Source organism: Amblyomma americanum, chromosome 11 (assembly GCF_052857255.1).
Source record: "Amblyomma americanum isolate KBUSLIRL-KWMA chromosome 11, ASM5285725v1, whole genome shotgun sequence".
Lineage (NCBI taxonomy): Eukaryota > Metazoa > Arthropoda > Arachnida > Ixodida > Ixodidae > Amblyomma > Amblyomma americanum.
In genome coordinates, this window is record NC_135507.1 from 13,242,179 (window position 1) to 13,260,888 (window position 18,710).

At 46.7% G+C, this 18,710-nt stretch overlaps 2 protein-coding genes across 2 annotated transcripts in view; one reads left to right on the forward strand and one right to left on the reverse strand.

The window, feature by feature from the left end:
• Cpes (Ceramide phosphoethanolamine synthase) overlaps positions 1-8,268 on the reverse strand; it is an 86,574-nt gene extending 78,306 nt beyond the window's left edge. The window contains exon 1 of the mRNA XM_077642862.1: positions 8,057-8,268. The gene's annotated coding sequence lies outside the window, so the exon portion shown is untranslated. The remainder of the gene's footprint in view (positions 1-8,056) is intronic.
• A 3,803-nt stretch (positions 8,269-12,071) lies between these two features.
• LOC144110100 (nucleoredoxin-like protein 2) lies at positions 12,072-16,495 on the forward strand. Its single transcript, XM_077642916.1, has 3 exons — positions 12,072-12,211; positions 13,843-14,147; positions 15,348-16,495. Exons 2-3 carry the CDS (start codon positions 13,852-13,854, stop codon positions 15,490-15,492), a joined length of 441 nt encoding a protein of 146 aa, XP_077499042.1. The 5' UTR covers positions 12,072-12,211; positions 13,843-13,851; the 3' UTR covers positions 15,493-16,495.
• The last annotated feature ends 2,215 nt before the right edge of the window (positions 16,496-18,710 follow it).

An 18,710-nucleotide genomic window follows, 5' to 3' on the forward strand; every position in this document is an offset into this window, starting at 1 on the left:
GGCTGGAGAGAAGAGACTCCACCAGACCGAAGCCTTCCCGATGGCTGAAGGGAGGTGACGTCACCAGACAGGAAGTGACGTCACCTCCGGCAAAGGCATCAGTCTTCTCTAATGCTGTTGCACCATGAACACACAATGCAATTACTTGTCCTTGCGAATTTCTTATGGCGGGTATGCGATTCCCATGTATTGCCATTGCTGGACCAGCAGTTGGTTCAAGCAGGGGTGGGCAACCTCAAGAGGTTTCGACCTCAACCTCACGTCGTGAGGTGAGGTTGAGGTGAGGTCGGCGACGGCACGAAATTTTGGGAGTGAGGTCAGCAAATCAGACCTCAACCTCACCTGTGAGTTTGAGGTTGAGTGAAGTCGTCATTCAGTGAGGTCGAAATTTTGAGGTCGAGACTTTTTGCAGTTGCCACGTCTTACTCCGACGAGTGCCGCTTCCGAAGCGGTGTTGCAGGCGCATCACCGCAATGTTCATGCAGTGATGACGCTTGGTGTTGGGTTCCGCTGTTTGGACAACCGGATGCCACAGTTCCCTCTTAGCTTCCGGTGCAGCGCCGTAATGTCCCTTCAGTCCGAGCTTACAGGAAGACGCACCCGTCTGGTCTTCCCGGAAGGAGAGTTACTGTCACAGCACGCTACTCTCCCTCCCCCTTGCCCCGCTGGCGTAGCACCCGGCTGCCTGCCGGTCGGCTCAAACTCCCGGGAGCGCGCAAAGCACGTAACTCACGTTGACCCGCGGTAGCTTTGGTTGATGCCGCAAACAAATAAGTTCAGTCCAACAAGCACGCAATAAATTCGTCGCAGCGCGGATGGCCTCAAGCAAGACTGCTTCGTGTTCATGCTCGTTGCCGGCACTGACGTCATGGCTCTTGCCTTGCAGTCGAATAAAGAAGATCCTGCTGTACATTACAAGCTGACTGAACAGAAGCTAGAGTAGTCGGCACAGGCGAGAGAATGTGACTCAGGTGGTTCCTAACAATGACACCTGCTGATTTGATTTATAAAGCACGAAGCCAGAAAAACCTGTAACACCGTCGAAGCTTTTGATCGGTGACTTCCCCTTTGGAACCTCACACTAATTCTGTATATTCCCGTTCCATAATGCAAGCAGATACAAATATAATTCCGCTTTTTTATCCTTCCGAATAACTTCTCTTTGGTCTCCTGTTCCTTGTTCCTTCTCGGAAATTCGCTTATTATGCCGAAACACTACAACACGAGGCGAACGCACCAGCATAGCGGTGTTGCAGCGGCGAAAAAATGCAAAACTATAATGAATGTATGATGATGTGGTAGCTGATTCCTTTTCCTTTTTTTAATGAAGATGTGTGAATGGAACTGATTACACGCTCGCGCTGTGCACGTTCCCCACCATCCGCCAGTTGGTGAAGGTCTCTACTACGGCACCTATCCCTTCACTCCCTCCTTTATCCCTCGCGGCGCGGTTGAGGTGTCCGCGTTTATGTGAGACAGATACTGCGCTATTTCCTTTCCCCAAAAAAACAAATTTCACTTTTCCCGTGTGCTGTGTGATGTCAGTGCACGTTCCTCACCATCCCCAGGTGCTGAAATTATTCCGAAGACCTCCACTGTGACACCTTTTTCTCTCTAATTTCGATCCCACCTTCCCCCCTTCCCTTACAGCGCGGTTCGGGCGTCCATCGAGATGTGAGGAAATTGGTGCGCCATTTCCTTTCCTCAAAAACAAATTCAATTGAAAGGAAAAGCCTCAGACTGCCTGCCAAAGTTTCGTCAGTAAGTCAGTCAAGCACACAATAATTGAATAAAATAAATCAGTCAGTCATTCAATAAGGGAATCAAGCAAGCAATCAATCAAGCTATTCCGCGGGCCGGTATGATACGTACTGTACGAAAGCATGCGCAGCGAGCTGGAAGTAATTGCTAGCGAGCCAAACTTCCGGGAAATTTGCAGCGGATGCCCGATTGGAAACGCACCAATATCCGCCGCGCAGACGAGGTGCGCTGCGTGTTTTCGCCATCGACGCGTCGCTGAATCACTCTTCTGGTCCCGCATGCACGCCCAGCAGGTGTTTCAGCACACCCGCGTCAAGCTCGCGTGCGGGTACATGTTGTCCGCTGCAGCCGTCGACTGCTTATCGCGCGCATGCTTATCGTCTGCAAGTACAGGACCCATGGAGCAGGACGGAAAAATAGAAAATCACGTCCGCTCAGCGACCGACTATACTTAGCATACTGTGAAGCGCCGATACACTCCCGCTCACCCGTGTCAACTGCTAATGTGTCAGCAGCTATACAGCTGGTACAGTCGGCTGCAAAATATCGTGGAACTAGGTAAGCGTAACAAAATCTCCAAAACCTGTCACGCTGCATCGGACCGAGGAACTTGACGATAGATGTATGCCAACGATGGGCGTATCAACAATTAGGCTGAGGAGAGCGCAGAGAGCCAAGAGAACAAAAATATGAAAAAAAGAATTATAGCAGTAACGTTAAGGGATAGGAGGAGAGGAGCCAGGATCTGAGAAAAGAAAACAAGAGCTAATATCTTTTAGCTGGATCCCAGAAGAGATAACGGACGTGGGATAGAATGCAAAGCCGAGAACAGACAACTGGTGGTCGATTACGATAACATACATTGGAAACATGATTTAACCTATAAGGGAGTAAAAACGGAGTAAACTGTTCAGTGGCGCATCCCTTTTAGGGGCAGAGCATGCTGCCCAAGTCCGGAAGAAGATTTCGATAAGTAAATACACAGAGACCTTATCGTTGACAACAGAAACATATTCCCACCTGAAAGCATATAACATTGGTGCAGTTAGCAAATCAAGGAGACTTTTAAACGCAGCACCGGCGGTCTTAAGGTTAGCAATTAGAAGACATTGAAATTTCGCTTAAAATCTTGGTAACCGGAAGAACTTCGGCTAAAAACGGGAGGGCTAATTGTAGATCAACGAGAGAGGGCGCTCTATTGGGCAGCGATTGACGTTGCCCCTATTTTAAGCGTCCAGAACATTTCAAACTGTTTCAAAGCTTTACAAACCTATTTTTTGAGGGAAACCAATTTTTTTTCACGCTAATTACTTCGCCATGACTTATGTATTCTACCCCGCCACGTTCGGGCGGAACTGTCGGCTGACATTCTCGCCGAACAGGGCTACGAACAAAACTGTACAGTATACTGGTTGAAAGAGAGTCGGAACGTTTTCACTTTACCTATCTTAAGATGGGATTCGCGACAGCACGTAAAGTGAAAACGAGGTGGCGGAGAGGGAAGCCTCAGTTTTCTTAGCCAACGTTTCGACTATAGAACTTGTCGAATCATGGCGCGACATTGTGTTTTTAAACCCACTTTTTAAAGTTTCGGAATCGTCAACGCAGTTCGAGATGTCTAACGTGAAAAAGGCTTTTTTTTTTAACTAGCTGCGAGTGCTGTTGACACGGAAACCATCTTTAACGCCATAAAACACATTAACTGTATCAGTTTATTCCGAATTAACTCCAGCAATGCCGTTTGAGCAATGTGCACGCTTCGTGGGAAAGCCAATCTAACGAGTGTTCAAAAGCGCCTTTTTAACCTTAGATATCTCGAATGACGATACCGGTGCCGAAATTTTAAAAGCTGCGCTCGGCCTTCGATTTCGAAGCATGATCCTGGGCCCTAAAACAAACAAAATAAATAACTTTATTACTAAATAAAGTCAACTAATCGCCTCCTCGCTGCACACTATCACGCAAATAATATCGGCCTTGCCGTACAGTCAACCTACGCCGACAACACTGACCTATCTTTCACGGGTTTAAAAAAAGTCAGATAACTTGAAACACCTGGTGTATTTCCCAGGGCTGCGTGTTGTCATGAATGTGCGCAGAACACTTTACACAGCCGCAGTTTCAAAAGTTCCTTTTCTATGACCTTTCTCCATGCTGTGCGTACTATTGGTATCTGCGCCTTCAGAAGCATGCAGCAATGTCTTATCACGCAGATTAAGTTAAATACATACACACGAGGTACAATGCATACTTAAATGTAAACTGCAAATAATCTCACACTGAAGAGCGAGCAAGACGCTTTTCGGCCGCTGGGAGCAGGCATCCGTATTAGACAAAGCAACCAACTTACGAGAAGGCTGCTCAGAGCGCTCCTGCGTGGAATCACAAAGGCACTGCTCGACTTTCGATGGCAGAGCCGAGGCGTTTTGAAAAACTAACGCCGTAAAGGACAGACACGCGCTGAATGGTTTTCATGCGATACTTCCCATTTGATGTGTGCTCTGATTAGCCGCATTATAATGTACGCGTGGTCTGCCGAGGATACTACGAACAAACTATGATTCCCGTTTGAAAGAGAACATCATCGCTAACGGACAGCATCTTGGGTACGTTGGATACTCATTTGTGACGGAACAGCGCAAAACACCGCAACAAGAGACAAGCGCTGACTACTAGAGCACAAAACTAATTTCGAGCAAGCTTGCAGAAAGCTAGGAATTCATTGCAGACTGCCCCTCAAGAACATGTGCACCTGATTTCAGCAAATGCAGAGCACTGGCTAGTCACAGAGAGCGGTTAGTCCGCGAAATAATCGAGGCAGCTTCGATAGCCAGGCTGCGCGACGATTGTGTCAGCACGCCATATGTTGCATTAACAAAGAAAGACTTGGAGATGTTAGAACTAGGATTACAAATCTTAGGTTGTCCTTTTAGTACGCTTGGACGATATGGTTGTGACGCATGTGTTTCGAGGGTGTGAAGAAGTTATAAGAAGCCGTGTTTCTTCCAAATAAAAGTGAGCTGTAACTCAGCGCCTGCCTCTTGTCCCGGTGTTTAGCGCTGTTCCACCACAAGTAATCGGTAAGCCGCCTTTGATCACGCGACGGAGCGTGGCAGATGTTATCAAGCGTGCGCAAACACTTCGTCGTCCAGAACGTGCGCGTAGTTTACAACGAGGTCCAATTGAGCTCAAAGATGGGGTCTCCGGATCCCTGCCACGCGTGGCGTCTGCAGGACGGCACGTGATTCGTTGCGAACGCCACTCCAGAAGTCGTGGTGGCGCTCAGGTACCGTCGCGAAGACCGCACAAAGGAAACTGCGCCCCCTCTTGACGTAGTTCCGAACGAACGAGTGCGATTTGTTTTGGTAAGCTTGGCAGGTCACGCGACATGTTTGCAGAGTCGTGCCCATCGCGGATGTCGTGTTTTAATTGTTTTTGTGGGGGGAAAGGAAATGGCGCGGTATCTGTCTCATATATCGTTGGACACCTGAGCCGCGCCGTAAGGGAAGAGATAAAGGAGGGAGTGAAAGAAGAAAGGAAGAAAGAGGTGCCGTAGTGGAGGACTCCGGAATAATTTCGACCACCTGGGATCTTTAACGTGCACTGACATCGCACAGCACACGGGCGCCTTAGCGTTTTGCATCCATAAAAACGCAGCCGCCGCGGTCGGATTCGAACCCGGGAACTCGTGAACCTTTCCCTGCACACATATCTGCTCAGGGCCGGGTTCCATCCTATACTGTTGAATGAATGAACCGTTGGGGTTTACGGCACTATATGGTCATAACCTTCTTTTGTCAGTGCACATTAAAGAAATTCAAGAGGTCAGAATTAATCCGGAGTTCCTTCTTTATATAGTTACTATACCTTCCTTTGCTCATAACCAGTGTTTGTTTTTTATTCTTCCTGCAAAAGTGGGTTGCAGAAAGGGATACAAAGACTTCACCTTTAAAATAGAAAAGACTAAAGGGTAAAGCCTGTGCTGTAAAAGTTACCCATGCAAGTCTAGTAACCTGAACTTCTTTATTTTTCTGCAGGACTTTATTGTGTAATGGTGATGTCCCTTGACAATAAATAATAAAGCCGGCAAGTGTCCGTGATTGCTTCTAAAGGCGGTGCTGTTTTCGAAAAGAATTTGCCAATTGACGTTACGACCCTCTCCAGAGAACGCGCAAAACGTTCCGCCATGATGACCTTACTGAAAACATTCAACTGTGAGCGGGTTCAGAACGAGTGTCGCGACTTCTGGATCGCGGCGTAAGAGGAACCCTAGCTATCAAATGTGTCCACGCAGCTTCCGAAAAAAAAAAGAAAAGATCATATAGTCAAGTTGGGGCTTTTGCAGCAGAAATACTTTGACGGACACTTTAGAGCACGAATCGGTGCACTGACGTATACCGTGGTCTCACCTAGCATATCTGTACACCACTCTCTCTCCCAGACAATCAGTGACTTCCAATTAAAACTCTCGTTGTGCAATTTCACGCCGCGGTTTGCAAGTTACTTAAATGAGAACGATTGTCCAATGGTTTGCCACGACGTTAGGCATCGACCTATTCGCTCTCGATTTTCTCACGCCAGTCTTCTTGGAGTGAATGTGAGGGCGCTGCCTCTTCGTCTTTGGACCTTATACAAGCGCCCACGGTTCATCTCCGGCGATCCACTCACGAAGTCTCGCTCAGTTACCAATAAACCAACCGATGAATTTTAAACCATCACAAAACAACTAAAAGCCAAGGGGCACCAACGACAGATAAAAAGTGCGCGAACATAAAAGAATGACTGAAGGAATAAATTAATGAATGAAAGCGTAACCTGTACCTGGAGCCTGTGCCTGAGTGTCGCCGACATTTTTTGGCAGGCAAGAGCCATAGGGACACAGCAGTCTCATTACTGTATATCTGATAACCTGGTCAATTAAATGAGCCCCCCTATCCCTGTCGACAGCCGTCGCTTAGCTTTCTTCCAAACCTTCCGTAATACTTCGCGACTTCTGCTAAGGCATGATCGCTTTCGGTTCTTTACTGAAAGCAAAATACACCAACACTGGCCAGCTAGCTTCCCGGCAATGGAAGATAAGAGTGTATGCAGGTGTATCGTCTAAAGAGAAAGAAAACGCACAGTGATGACGTCATCGTCACTATATCATTACGTCATGATGGTCTAGGTCGTCTCAAAAGTTGCATATGCGCGCGCTGCATCGGACCTTGCTTTTACAAAGCGCGCTTTAGGACCGCTTTCATAAATGCGTACCGGGGCCATTCGTCAGCTAGGTTTCTCCTCAAAGCGCGTAAAATGCCATCTCACAAACAGCGCTGAGACCTCATTTAGGTTTAGGCAGTTGCTTTGTACGTGTGATATATTATGCAGTGTTCACTCTGACGCTTCCGTGAACCGACTGGTATATACGCGCATATGTAAATTCAAAACAGCTTGCCATGCACGAAGGGAGCGCTCAATTATCGTTGCCAGCTGCTCGACGACGATATCTGGTACATTCAGTCGCGAAATGCAAGCGAAGTCTATAGTCGCCTCCAAAGTGTAAGGAAAACGCTCAAGATCCCTCACGTACAGCGCGCACACACGCCAATAACCAACGGAGCGACGTCGTCTGCTACGGGCTTTGCCGTTCGCTTGAACCATGTGTGAGTGTTTCATGCTCAAGAAGTAAAATACAAGCTCGACCCTTGCTGCCAAAAGTGGCATATGCTGGCAGAAAGATCAAACAAAGCAATTTCCAAAAATCATAAGCGCGCGAAATGTATATACCGCTGACTGCAGCCAAAAGAACGACTAAAAGATGACCGTCATCAGTCGCTACAGGAATTACATCACCGTGAACGCAACCGAAAGTTCGCGATCGGCGTTTCTACTATAGCGCGAACGCGCACAAGCTGTACGGGAATTCCGGGAACGCCGATGAGATCGCGCATTGCCGTTGGATATAATATACGCGAAGCAACAGACAACACCTAGGCATGTATACGCGAATATTCAACAGGAAAGAAAAAAAGCAGAAAAACAACGAGCAGCTGCCAGAGCTAGCACACGCCACAAAACGCTATATCGGTGCCGCAGGATCGAGGCACGGCGGCAGCTGTTGCAAACCGCTTGCCGCCTCGGACGCGATAAAAACAAAGCCCTTCCCACTTTCATCCCGAATTCCAGCGCTCCGCTCCGCATCCAACGGCGATCGCGTCAAACGTCGCAGCGTCGTCGATTCTGAACGCACTGCTTTTGCTGCGAGGTGAACGAAACGATAGAAAAGAAAGAAACTGAAGGCAGCAGCGCTCACCGTCATGCTAGCGGGCACCGGTCGGAGTCTGGACAAGCCCGGCGGTGTGCGGCGTTCGTAACCCATCGGGCGGCGGGATCACATGGAAACGAGCTGTCAGCCAACGACTCGCATCCACTCGCATAGGCGAATGCAAGCTGCTGCTTCTCCTGCATGGGGAGAGAGCGGCGGCGGTGGCGGCAGCGAGGGGCTGCGCTGCTGCTTCTCCGCACACTCCGCGGGCAGAGCATTACTGACCATGCGCGGAAATTGACTCTCCAACTGATACAGAGATGGCGCCACCAAACAGAAAACCTATATTATTTGAACATCCTTCTTGCCTGGCACTACAGAGATGGCGCCACCAGACAAAAACTCATAATAATTGAATACCCTTTTTGAGTGGCGATACAGAGATGGCGCCACAAGACAGACAACCGTAATATTTGAATACCTTTCTTAGTGGCGCTTGTCGCTCGACCGCTTGTGTTTGAGAAAAGTGCCGCTTGGTGCGCTATATTACCATTTTTTTTGTACTCTCGCATAGAGCACTACAGGTACACTACAGGTAATCTCCTGTTCCATTAGTGTTCTCCTCTTCCTCAATCCCGGCCGCGGCGGTCGAATTTCGATGGAGGCGAAATTCTAGAGGCCCGTGTGCTGTGCGATGTCAGTGCACGTAAAAGAACCCCAGGTGGTCGAAACTTCCGGAGCCCTTCGCTACGGCGTCCCTCATAGCCTGAGTAGCTTTGGGACGTTAAACCCCCATAAACCAAACCAAACCAATCTTCTCCTCTTCCTCCTCCTAGAGGTAATCTAGCACACTAGAGGGAAAGCTGGCTTCCTCCATGGTCTTTACTCTACATAGAGTTCCTTGCTATTAACTAGAGGGAAAGTTGGCGCTCGCTTATGGGAGTTTGCATGGAGCTTCCTCGAGACCACCTGAGCCACCATGAGCTCTAAGCATCATGAGGCAGAGAGCTACCGACTGCAGACCCAAAACTTTTGGCCAAAAATATTGCTAGAATAAACGTTGTTCTATAATCAAAAATGTCCTAACATTCAATATCCTGTCTATAAATTGCAACAAACGAGCATAAAAATCATGTAAATGTAAAGTTTGGCCAAAATAAGAGATGGCTTGCTCGCCTATTGGCCAAGTATAGCAGACCACAAAAGCCAATACTTTGTGCTTAACAGGCGCATTTTTAAAAACAAATATGTTTTTAAAAACTTTTGTCGGTTCAACAATTTGCGAGGTTTTTAATGGCCCTTCGGAAACCAAAAACCTTTTATTATTAGCGTCGCGTGCTGTTCCGTTTTCGCTACTATGGCTTTCGCGCACTATGTGCGCCATAGTCGTCTGCGCCTTGGACAGAACTACGGTGGCTACCGTAACGGAACCATGGAGTTGTTTTTACTATTAACTAGAGAGAAAGCTGGCGCCCCGCCTATGGGAGCTTGCATGGAGATTTCTCGAGACCGCCTCAACCCCCATGGGCGCTCTAAGCATTATGGGGCGGAGAGCTACCGACTGCAAAATACTTTTGGCCAAAAAATAATGAAAAAAGAAACGTTGTTTGATAATCAGGAATATCCTATCATTCGATATCCTGCTTACGGATCGCAACAAACTAGCAGAAAAACATGCAAATATAAAGTTTGCCCAAAATAAACAATGGCTTGCTCTCCTATTGCCCAAGCATTGCAGACCACAAAAGCCAGCATTTAGTGCTTAACAGGCGCATTTTTAAAAAGAAATATGTTTTTGAAAAATATGTTGTCGCTTCAACATTTTAAAAGCTTTTTCCACAGCATTTCTAAAAACAAAACCTTTTATTGGCGTCGTGTGCTGTTGCGCTTTCGCTGCTATGGCTTTTGCACACTACTGGTACGCCGAAGTCATCTGCGGGCGGAGCGCGCCGTGCAGACGGAATGGGACGTCTCTGTAATGCCACTCTGTGTTTTTGAAAAAAAAAAAAAACCTACTGTCCTGCACCAAGTAGCTCATCACCCCATGATGCTTTGCGCGCCCATGGAGGTTCAGGCATAGTTTCTTTTACTATTATATAGTAAGAAACTCTATGGGTTCAGGTGCAGCGCCGCCAGCTTTCAGGCAGCTCTATGTACGGAACGGATCATCTTAGTAACGCCACTCTCTGTTCCTGAAAAAAAAAAACCGACTGCCCCGCAGCAAATAGATCATCGCCTCATGATGCTTCGAGCGCCCATGGAGGTTCAGATGCAGTAATAATAATAATAATTGGTTCTGGGGGAAAGGAAATGGCGCAGTATCTGTCTCATATATCGTTGGACACCTGAACCGCGCCGTAAGGGAAGGGATAAAGGAGGGAATGAAAGAAGAAAGGAAGAAGAGGTGCCGTAGTGGAGGGCTCCGGAATAATTTCGACCACCTGGGGATCTTTAACGTGCACTGACATCGCACAGCACACGGGCGCCTTAGCGTTTTTCCTCCATAAAAACGCAGCCGCCGCGGTCGGGTTCGAACCCGGGAACTCCGGATGAGTAGTCGAGCGCCCTAACCACTGAGCCACCGCGGCGGGGCTTCAGATGCAGCGCCGCCAGCATTTCCTCTAGTTAATAGTGCTCTGTTACTCTACTTGTTTTTGTGGTGGCCCCTTGAGGCGGAAAAGGGAAGAAGGGGGCGGGGGGAGACGGCGATTTTAGGGCGAATTTTCGAGAACTGAAAAATACAGGAGGTACTGCTCACACATAACTGAAACCGCAAAAAAATTAAATAAAATTGCCGGACGTGGCGTTTTTTTTTTTTTCATTGCCATACTTTTGTCAAAGGAGGCGAGCCGTTCAGCCAACCGAAATCATAACTGGATCAAACCTGGGCTGCGTTCCAATACTCTAGACGTCTAACAAGACGTCTAGTGTGACGTCTAGGAAGCAGTCTACATGTCCATGTATTGGAACTTGTCTACTGCTCACGCCGCCTCGCGGCATAATAATGTAACTAAAGCTTATGAACAGTTGTACTATTTTTCACAAACTGAGCAATAACGATAATTAAAAACGTGTTTTCAACAAGTTTACACATTTCTTTTGCAATGACTTCGCGCGTAAACCGGACTGGTGGATGTGCCTATCGGTCAGTCTACTTGTGGCAGACGGGGCCGCTCTCCGAAGACGACGCTAAAGAGATATGCGATTATTCTTTTATTATTGATGCTCAACTGTACATGCTCCTCGAACGTGCTCGTCCAGACGGTCCTGTAAACATAAGAAAGAATACGAAAGACTGTAATCAATATGCGCGAAATGCGATACGGCTAATATACACTGCAACAGGAAAACACATACGAGACATTAAACCTGCTGTCTGCCGTACGTGGCACTCGGAGACAGCGAGAGACCTAAATACAGCAGCGATCTTTAATCCTGCAAAGACTAAAATCAATTCGCAACATGCCGGTGTATTTGTTCTGAGAGTGTAAAGATAAAAAAGAATGCACGCGAAAGAGTTGATGCAACTAATACAGCAACAGGAGAACACATTTGTTAACCGTCACGCCAGCCGTCTTAACGCCCGTCGAGGAAACCAACGACAGCGACGAGTATTCTCTAAAATCAAGGTGCTAATTAAGATCCGGCATCGTCAGATGCGTCAGATGCCGGATCACGTAAACAGGCCTACAGCGTCCGCTGCTGTAGCAAAACTCTCAACTGCACGATTTTCTCCTGCGTGATTCACTGCTAGGAATCGCACGTCTACAAAGATTAATTAGCCACTAGTTTGCGTACCAAATAACATAATGTAATGACTCACGTTTTTCCTTTCCTATACTCCGTGTACAGTCCGACGCCCGCAAGAGCCCGACTCGCTCATCCGCGTACATCAGCTCCGCCATCTTTAGACAGCAAGTTAGCCTGCATCGATGTGGACTTCGGCGAAGCAGTCTTATGAGACTGCTTCGCCGAGAAATGGAACGCGTCCCAAGATGGCGGCTGTCCGGCTAGACGTCTAAGTAGCCGTCTACTTGGGAGTATTGGAACGCAGCCCTGGATTCTCGTCTAGTACACGCCCTCACTAGACACCCTACCTCATCGCCCTCATTCCGTGTCGGTTTAGTGAGCGATTGCTTACGGACTGACAAGGTCTACCGTAGTATCGATAGGCTGCTGTGGTAGTTCTCTGCTCCCTGTATCGTAAGTTGCATTCACCTGCCCGAGATCCGAACATGCTATGAACGGCATCGTGCCTCTAACTCGTGTTGTACTTTCGAAATGGCAGTTAACTAAAAACAGCATTATTGTCCTGACCCCTGAAGTATTCAGCGTATTTACTAGTCTGGAATAGAAGTTTAACGTTTGGGACCTTGCTGGTGTTATACCTAAGACTGTACCTTCCTCCGTTGCTTTTGAAGCAGCGGCCTGCGAGGAAATGAATTGCTCTAAAAATGTGTGTTTTGGTTATGCCGCAAATGCGGGTTTATCATTGTGCCACAGATGCGAATTTCGATTAACCCGCTGGCGCATTCTGAGCGAACGCCCGCCGATTATGCGGATCAAGTCTCGTTCACGTAGCAAATTACTGTGCGCTCATTTTGTTATTTACGGCCTTAAAGTAGATCACGTTACAGCGGCAGAAACGATTGGTAAAAACGAAACGAAAGTACTAAAACCGAGCGAGTTGCGCAGCTTAAAATTTCCTTACCAGTTTACTCATCGTTGTTTTATATTAATTTAGATCTAGCCATACCTGAACACTGCTGTGATTTTTGCATTCTTTCGTTTGCAGCTGTTTTTCTTTCCAGCGTAGCGCGAGAACATAAAGACCATGTAAATGAATTGTAGCGGCATTCCGCGCCTTGCATATATTTGGGTTGCAAATGTAATGTCTTCGGACTGAACAGGGCAGTTGTCCGTTGGTGTGAGCTGGCCAGGATATTTCAGACGATGTGGAAAATTTCTGCGGTCGCCCGCCTTGCTTCCATATCGAACGAGCGTGTAGGAGGAAGTTCCTCTTTTTGGCGCCGATGGTGCGGAGTGACATTTCACCACTTCGCGGCAAGCAGCGGCGGCAGGTATTCGTGACGTCAGCTTCCTCTCCTCAGGTTCCGTATGTGGCCTTCGCGACGGGCATGCGCATGCCAGACGCACCTCGTCAAAACTGTCTGGTCGTGACGAATTATCGTTGATTTTTTAATTTTTTAAACCTTCAGCAGTTACACCAGCGCGTATGTTCCACGACTTCCGTAGTCACATATAGTACCGAGCTGCAAGAATAAGTTCGTTTTTCCGACACGTACAGTACGCACTTTTTTGGGTGTCATTTGCTTTTATTATTTTTTTTTCGCAACAGATGCCATAATTAGAACTCAAACCCATGTTCCACGATTGGCTGCGGGTAGTTAAGTATGTTGGAGGAAGTCAAACGTTTCGGGTCTCCAAACTGCCCCAAATTGCTCATGAGCAGTTACTTTATCTGCTAGTAGTGGCAAAATGAAACAGTTTCCTGGTATTAAGATACATATGCTGCCATTGTCAGCAAATTTTCCAAGCTGTAAAAAAATTGCTAAAATATTGTTGCAGCTTATCTGCCATGTGATATCTAGCTATGTTTTAAACTTGCCTTGATCCACATTCAGGGAATGCTGCCACCTCCAACTGTACTGTAGCAACATGAAATTGCATTTAGGGACAAAATGACATAGTTGTCCCCACACTCAGTGGCTGTGCAGTGCATGTACATCAAGGCACCCTAATCATTACAGTTTTATTCTCGCTGTCTCTTATATGTGCTGGTTAATGTTAACATTGAAACAAAATTTCCCTAGGAGAGCAACATGGACATGTTCAAGGGCAAGATGCTGGTACGCAAGGACGGCAGCGAATGCCTAGCCGAGGAGGCCCTTGGAAGCACTAAGGTGGTGGCACTGTACTTCTCGGCACACTGGTGCCCGCCATGCCGCATGTTTACGCCTGTGCTGGCTGAGGCCTACAAGGAGATGAAGGACGAGAGTGCGGCATCTGTCGAGGTCATCTTTGTCTCCTCAGACCGTGCCAACAGCGACATGCTGTCTTACATGAAGGAGAGCCACGGTGACTGGTATGCTGTCAAGTTTGGGGACCCTTTCCAGCAGTGAGTATGCAATGGTGTTTTAAGCACAGTCACTCGCCCTGGAATGGTGTTCTTTTGAGTTCCAATGTGCGTGAACGCTTCAGCAGTTGTCACTGGTCTGCTTGATAAACAGTTCATGTGTCCGCTACTTGTGTCCGCTACTGCTATCTGTAAATATGATTCGTGAAATGATAGTTCACCTCTTAACGGCATTTCAATCCTTGATAAATTTGTCCTCACTCATGCTGCTGTCCTTAATGAAAAAATAAAAAGTACTAGATGTAAGAAAAGCTTCAGCATTACTGGCATGGTTTATGATGTTACTTATTGTTGTCAATCTGGGTAATGTTGCCAACAAAACTATTGCTATTGCATTGTGGCATCTTAGCAACAGCTACAGGTGTACGTGATAGCCTCATTTCTGCAAGATAGACAAAAGCATGGTACAGCATCATATAGAACAGAGTACTGCAGTGCTACTGAGTAAGGAGGCATTTGTTGTGAGGCATCATTCTTGAAAGCTCTGGCAAAGATTTATGTCACCTGTCTTCGTATTTTAATTGTGGTTTAATTTCGAACATGGCTCGTGCTAGAGTGACGTGGTAAAGCTGATATTTGGTCAAGTTCAAATTTATCCATTACGGTGAAAAACAAAAAATAGAGATCAGAATGGAAGAATGAAGATCAAACAAGAAAAATGAAAAGCACTACATGTGCTCTCTACACCTCCAAATTTTTGTCAAATTATCTGTCAAAAATGGTGCCAAGCTGCCCACTGTGAAACATTTTACAGCAAAGGTTATCGGGAGTCTCTGAGCCCCCTGAGCCATTGTGTAGCTGAAGCCCATTGTAGTCATTCTCTCCTTGTCCAAGAGGGAAGGAAGGGGAGAGAAGGAGACGGAGGGGGAGAAAATGCAGGGACCCTGCTGTGGTGTTGGCATGCGGGTGATGTTGCTGTGGCTGCTTAATTGTTCTTGCTCCGTCGTCAGGTCTTGATCACACAGCCACAGCAGTGGCTCTCGCAGAATTTTTTCTCTGAGCCGTAGCATAGTTTAACCAGTAATTTTTAGCGCTTGCATTTGTACTCGGTGACGAGGCCGACTCACTCTTTTTTGCCATAGACATCAATGCCGTGCGGTCCATGACAGGTTTGCAGATTGTCTCGATTTCTTAATTTTTATTCTTTTTGCCCCCCTCCTTTTCCCTTTTTGTAAATTAAAGGGAGCTGAAGACCAAGTATGGCGTCAGCGGTATTCCCACCCTTATTGTTGTCAAGAGAGATGGCACTGTGATCACTGCCAATGGACGTGGTGACATCCAGACCCAGGGGCCAAGAGCCTTCGTCGATTGGGCAAATGCAGCATAAGCATTTGCCCCTTCTTGTCGCAAGCCTTGCCTTAGAAGCTGCCAGTGGTGCTGTTAGATCTAATGATGCGCCTCCATCTTTCTAGGAGTCTGTTAATGCGGCGAGTTGGGCGTGTTGGTACATGGTTTTCTGGAAAAGCAGCGCTGAACAGACGAGGACAGAGACGAGGCGACAAGGACGGGCGCTGATTCTGTTGTTACACTTGTCCCGTTTGCCACTGTTGGAAGTAGTACCATATGGCTTTTAACTGTTATATGTGTGCTCAGGTAAACATTGTACATCTTTTTTGTTTGCTACACTTTTCTTTCCTGCAACCTATCACGGGTTTCTTGTTATGTTCAAAAAATTTTTGACAACCTCTCCAAGTACCCAAAATAATTTTTGATATAAACTTTCACAAGAAAAGCTACATGTGAACTTTTTTATGTATTTTAAGCGAAGTGATGAACTATTTTAAGACTATTATGGTTTAAAGTTCTGTTCGGTGTCATACACATACATTGCTATGGGAACTGCCTGCCAATATAGCATCAAATATCCTATTATAAGCATGCCAGAGCATTTTAGTGTTGGCCAAATATTTATTCAGGCCTGCTGTGTGGCTTGCAAGTAGGCAGCCAGGGTATTGTGCAACAACATGATATACAAAGTATAAAGTTATAAGTCCAGCACTTATCTCTGTTGGATGGAGTTGGCAAAATATATAGTGCAGAAGATACTTCATTGTAAAACCTTTACTTTGCCTTTACAAGCTAATTTTTGTGAGTTTTTTTCCTTCAATTGCTTAGCCAAGCCAGGCCAAATGAATTAATTTTTTGTGATTACTCTGAGACTTCTACATTTGTAGCGTTCATTCTTGCAATGAATAGTTCACAGCTTTCATTCAGGTACAACCACAAAATCATTTTCATCTCTAATCCAAAGAAAGCACCGTTATTGCCGTCATGAAGCTTGTTTTTCTTACTGCATTTCTACTCTTAAAATAAACTCTTTTGCAGTGTTTCGTGCGGATTTCATTTTTTTTGTGTGTGGGTATGCAGTTTACACAAGGCCCGACTGCACCTTTTCAAGGTACATGTAATAAAGCTTCATTCATTTGCAAGATTTTATTTTACTTGCCGACGACGGAGAGATTATGAAACAAGAAAAGGTGCAGCGACTGTTAGGCTGGGTGGACACCTCGACTGTGAAATCTGGGAAAGCAGAAAATGCAGGTGGAACCTTCTCAATGTCTTGGGACATAGGGTCCCGACCTGGTGACCTATGCATCACATTCAGATTAAATATTCTTGCTGGATTCAATCTGGGAACGAGAAAATCTTCCTCCGAACACAAAAAGTTGATCTCTTGCTGCATAACCGATCACACTAAATGTGCAATTTTAAAGAGCTCACCCATGCCGGCAGTTAGGTCCCATCACAGACTGAACTGCCAAGTGTGAAAGTGAGTGGACAGACATCGCAGTAACTGAAACACCGCGTAAAAGCTCTCGCCATAAATTAGTTAGCTGTAGTTGTGGCATCCACTAGGCTGGCGTGTCTACCTCTCCCACTGGCGGGGAGAGCGGGCAGTGGGAGAGGTATGTTTTCGTGCTTTTGTTTCGAAGCACTCGCCCTTTCTCCCCAGCCCAGCACCCCTGAAGGGGCTAACTGGCGGAGAAGGCAGCCCCGGCAAGCAGGAAACACCGTAGGTTGCTCTGCAGCTGCTACTGGCTTATTTGAAATTGACTCACCGACTCCGCTGCCGGCCATCTTCATAAAGGATGTTCCTATAACCTGTTGCCCATGAGGGTGTGAGGCGAGGCTTAATAGCGGCTGACTGCGCTAGGTGCTCCTGTTCACTTGGGCTACGAAATAGCACGATTACGATGCCAATGCTGTGCTAGATCAAGCAATTGTGCTGTAGTGTTGCAGCTGCTCTCTGTCTGTATAATAAACACGCTTGATCGTCCCTTAATCCACTTCTCTTAGAATTCCATGCGAAGAAGGCAGCGGGTCCTGGCCTGCTCTTGGAAGCCACGGTTGTCAAACAAACGTCGAAGAGCAATGGAAGTGCCAGCGCAAGAGCAGGTTCACTTAACTGGTCGCATTCAGCAACAGCTTGGCGGATGCAATTTTTGATCTCGTACTAATTCAAAGACGTGGTATTGGGGATGATGCATTCCATTATTTTGCAAGCTCAGTTGATCAGGCTTGTCCCTGTAGCAATTGCACTAATCTTGTGGAGTCAAGGTGTAGCCAAAGTTTTGGAAGTGAAGTGTGCACCTCTTATGTATCTGGCCTTGATACGTACTGTCATCGCCACTTTTGTTTCCTTACCTGCTGTTCTTCAAGATACAAGAGTTTTCAGCTGTTTGTGGACCACACCAGTTAAGAAGAGCATCCTCTTCAATATGAGGGGATGCTGACTAGTCGTAGGCTTTACGGAGAAAAATTAACGGTACAGGAATGAAACTTGCGAGATATTCAACATATTCTCAACGTGAAGGCACTTTTTACATCTGCCCTGCAACTTCTTTAGGTCCTTCAGGAAAATAGTGCATCAAACCAGCAGCCATGTCATCTTCACTGGCACAAAAATGTGTGTCGAGAAACAGTTATAGTCCCTGGGAGCTAAATCGAGTAGATGAGGTAGATGTTTTACTATCTGAAATTTGATACTGGCCACTTTCTGGATGGTTATGGAAGCTTCTATGCTTGGGCACTGCCATGCAAAAACGGCACTCCATTTGACAGCTCTCCCCGACAGTTCTTGGCGAGCTCTTCCAGCCCGACTTTGTGGAACAGGGCAGTATAATAGGCTTCTGTGATCGTGGCACCCACTCCAGGATAATCCACAAACAAAACTTCATTTCTGTCTTGAAACACAGATGCCGTCACCTTTCGGGCAATCTTTGTACTCGGAATTTTTTTGGTCGCAGTGAACCCAGGTCATTCCACTCCTTCGACTGCCATTTGGTTTCGAGATCAAACAGAACAGAACCTTGTTTCATCCTTTGTAAGGAGCCTATCCACAAAACGCTTCATCTGCCTAAAAGCGCCAAAGAATGGCCTGAGAAGTCGCTATGAATTTATGCTTCTGGTCAACATTCCAACATTTGGGGGGTCCACTTTGCTGAAACCTTCATTATGCCTAGAACATCAGTTTGTTGTAACTTACGCGCTCTGGTGGAATGTGTAGGCTCTCTGCTATGTAGTTAGCTGATATCCCTCTGGTTT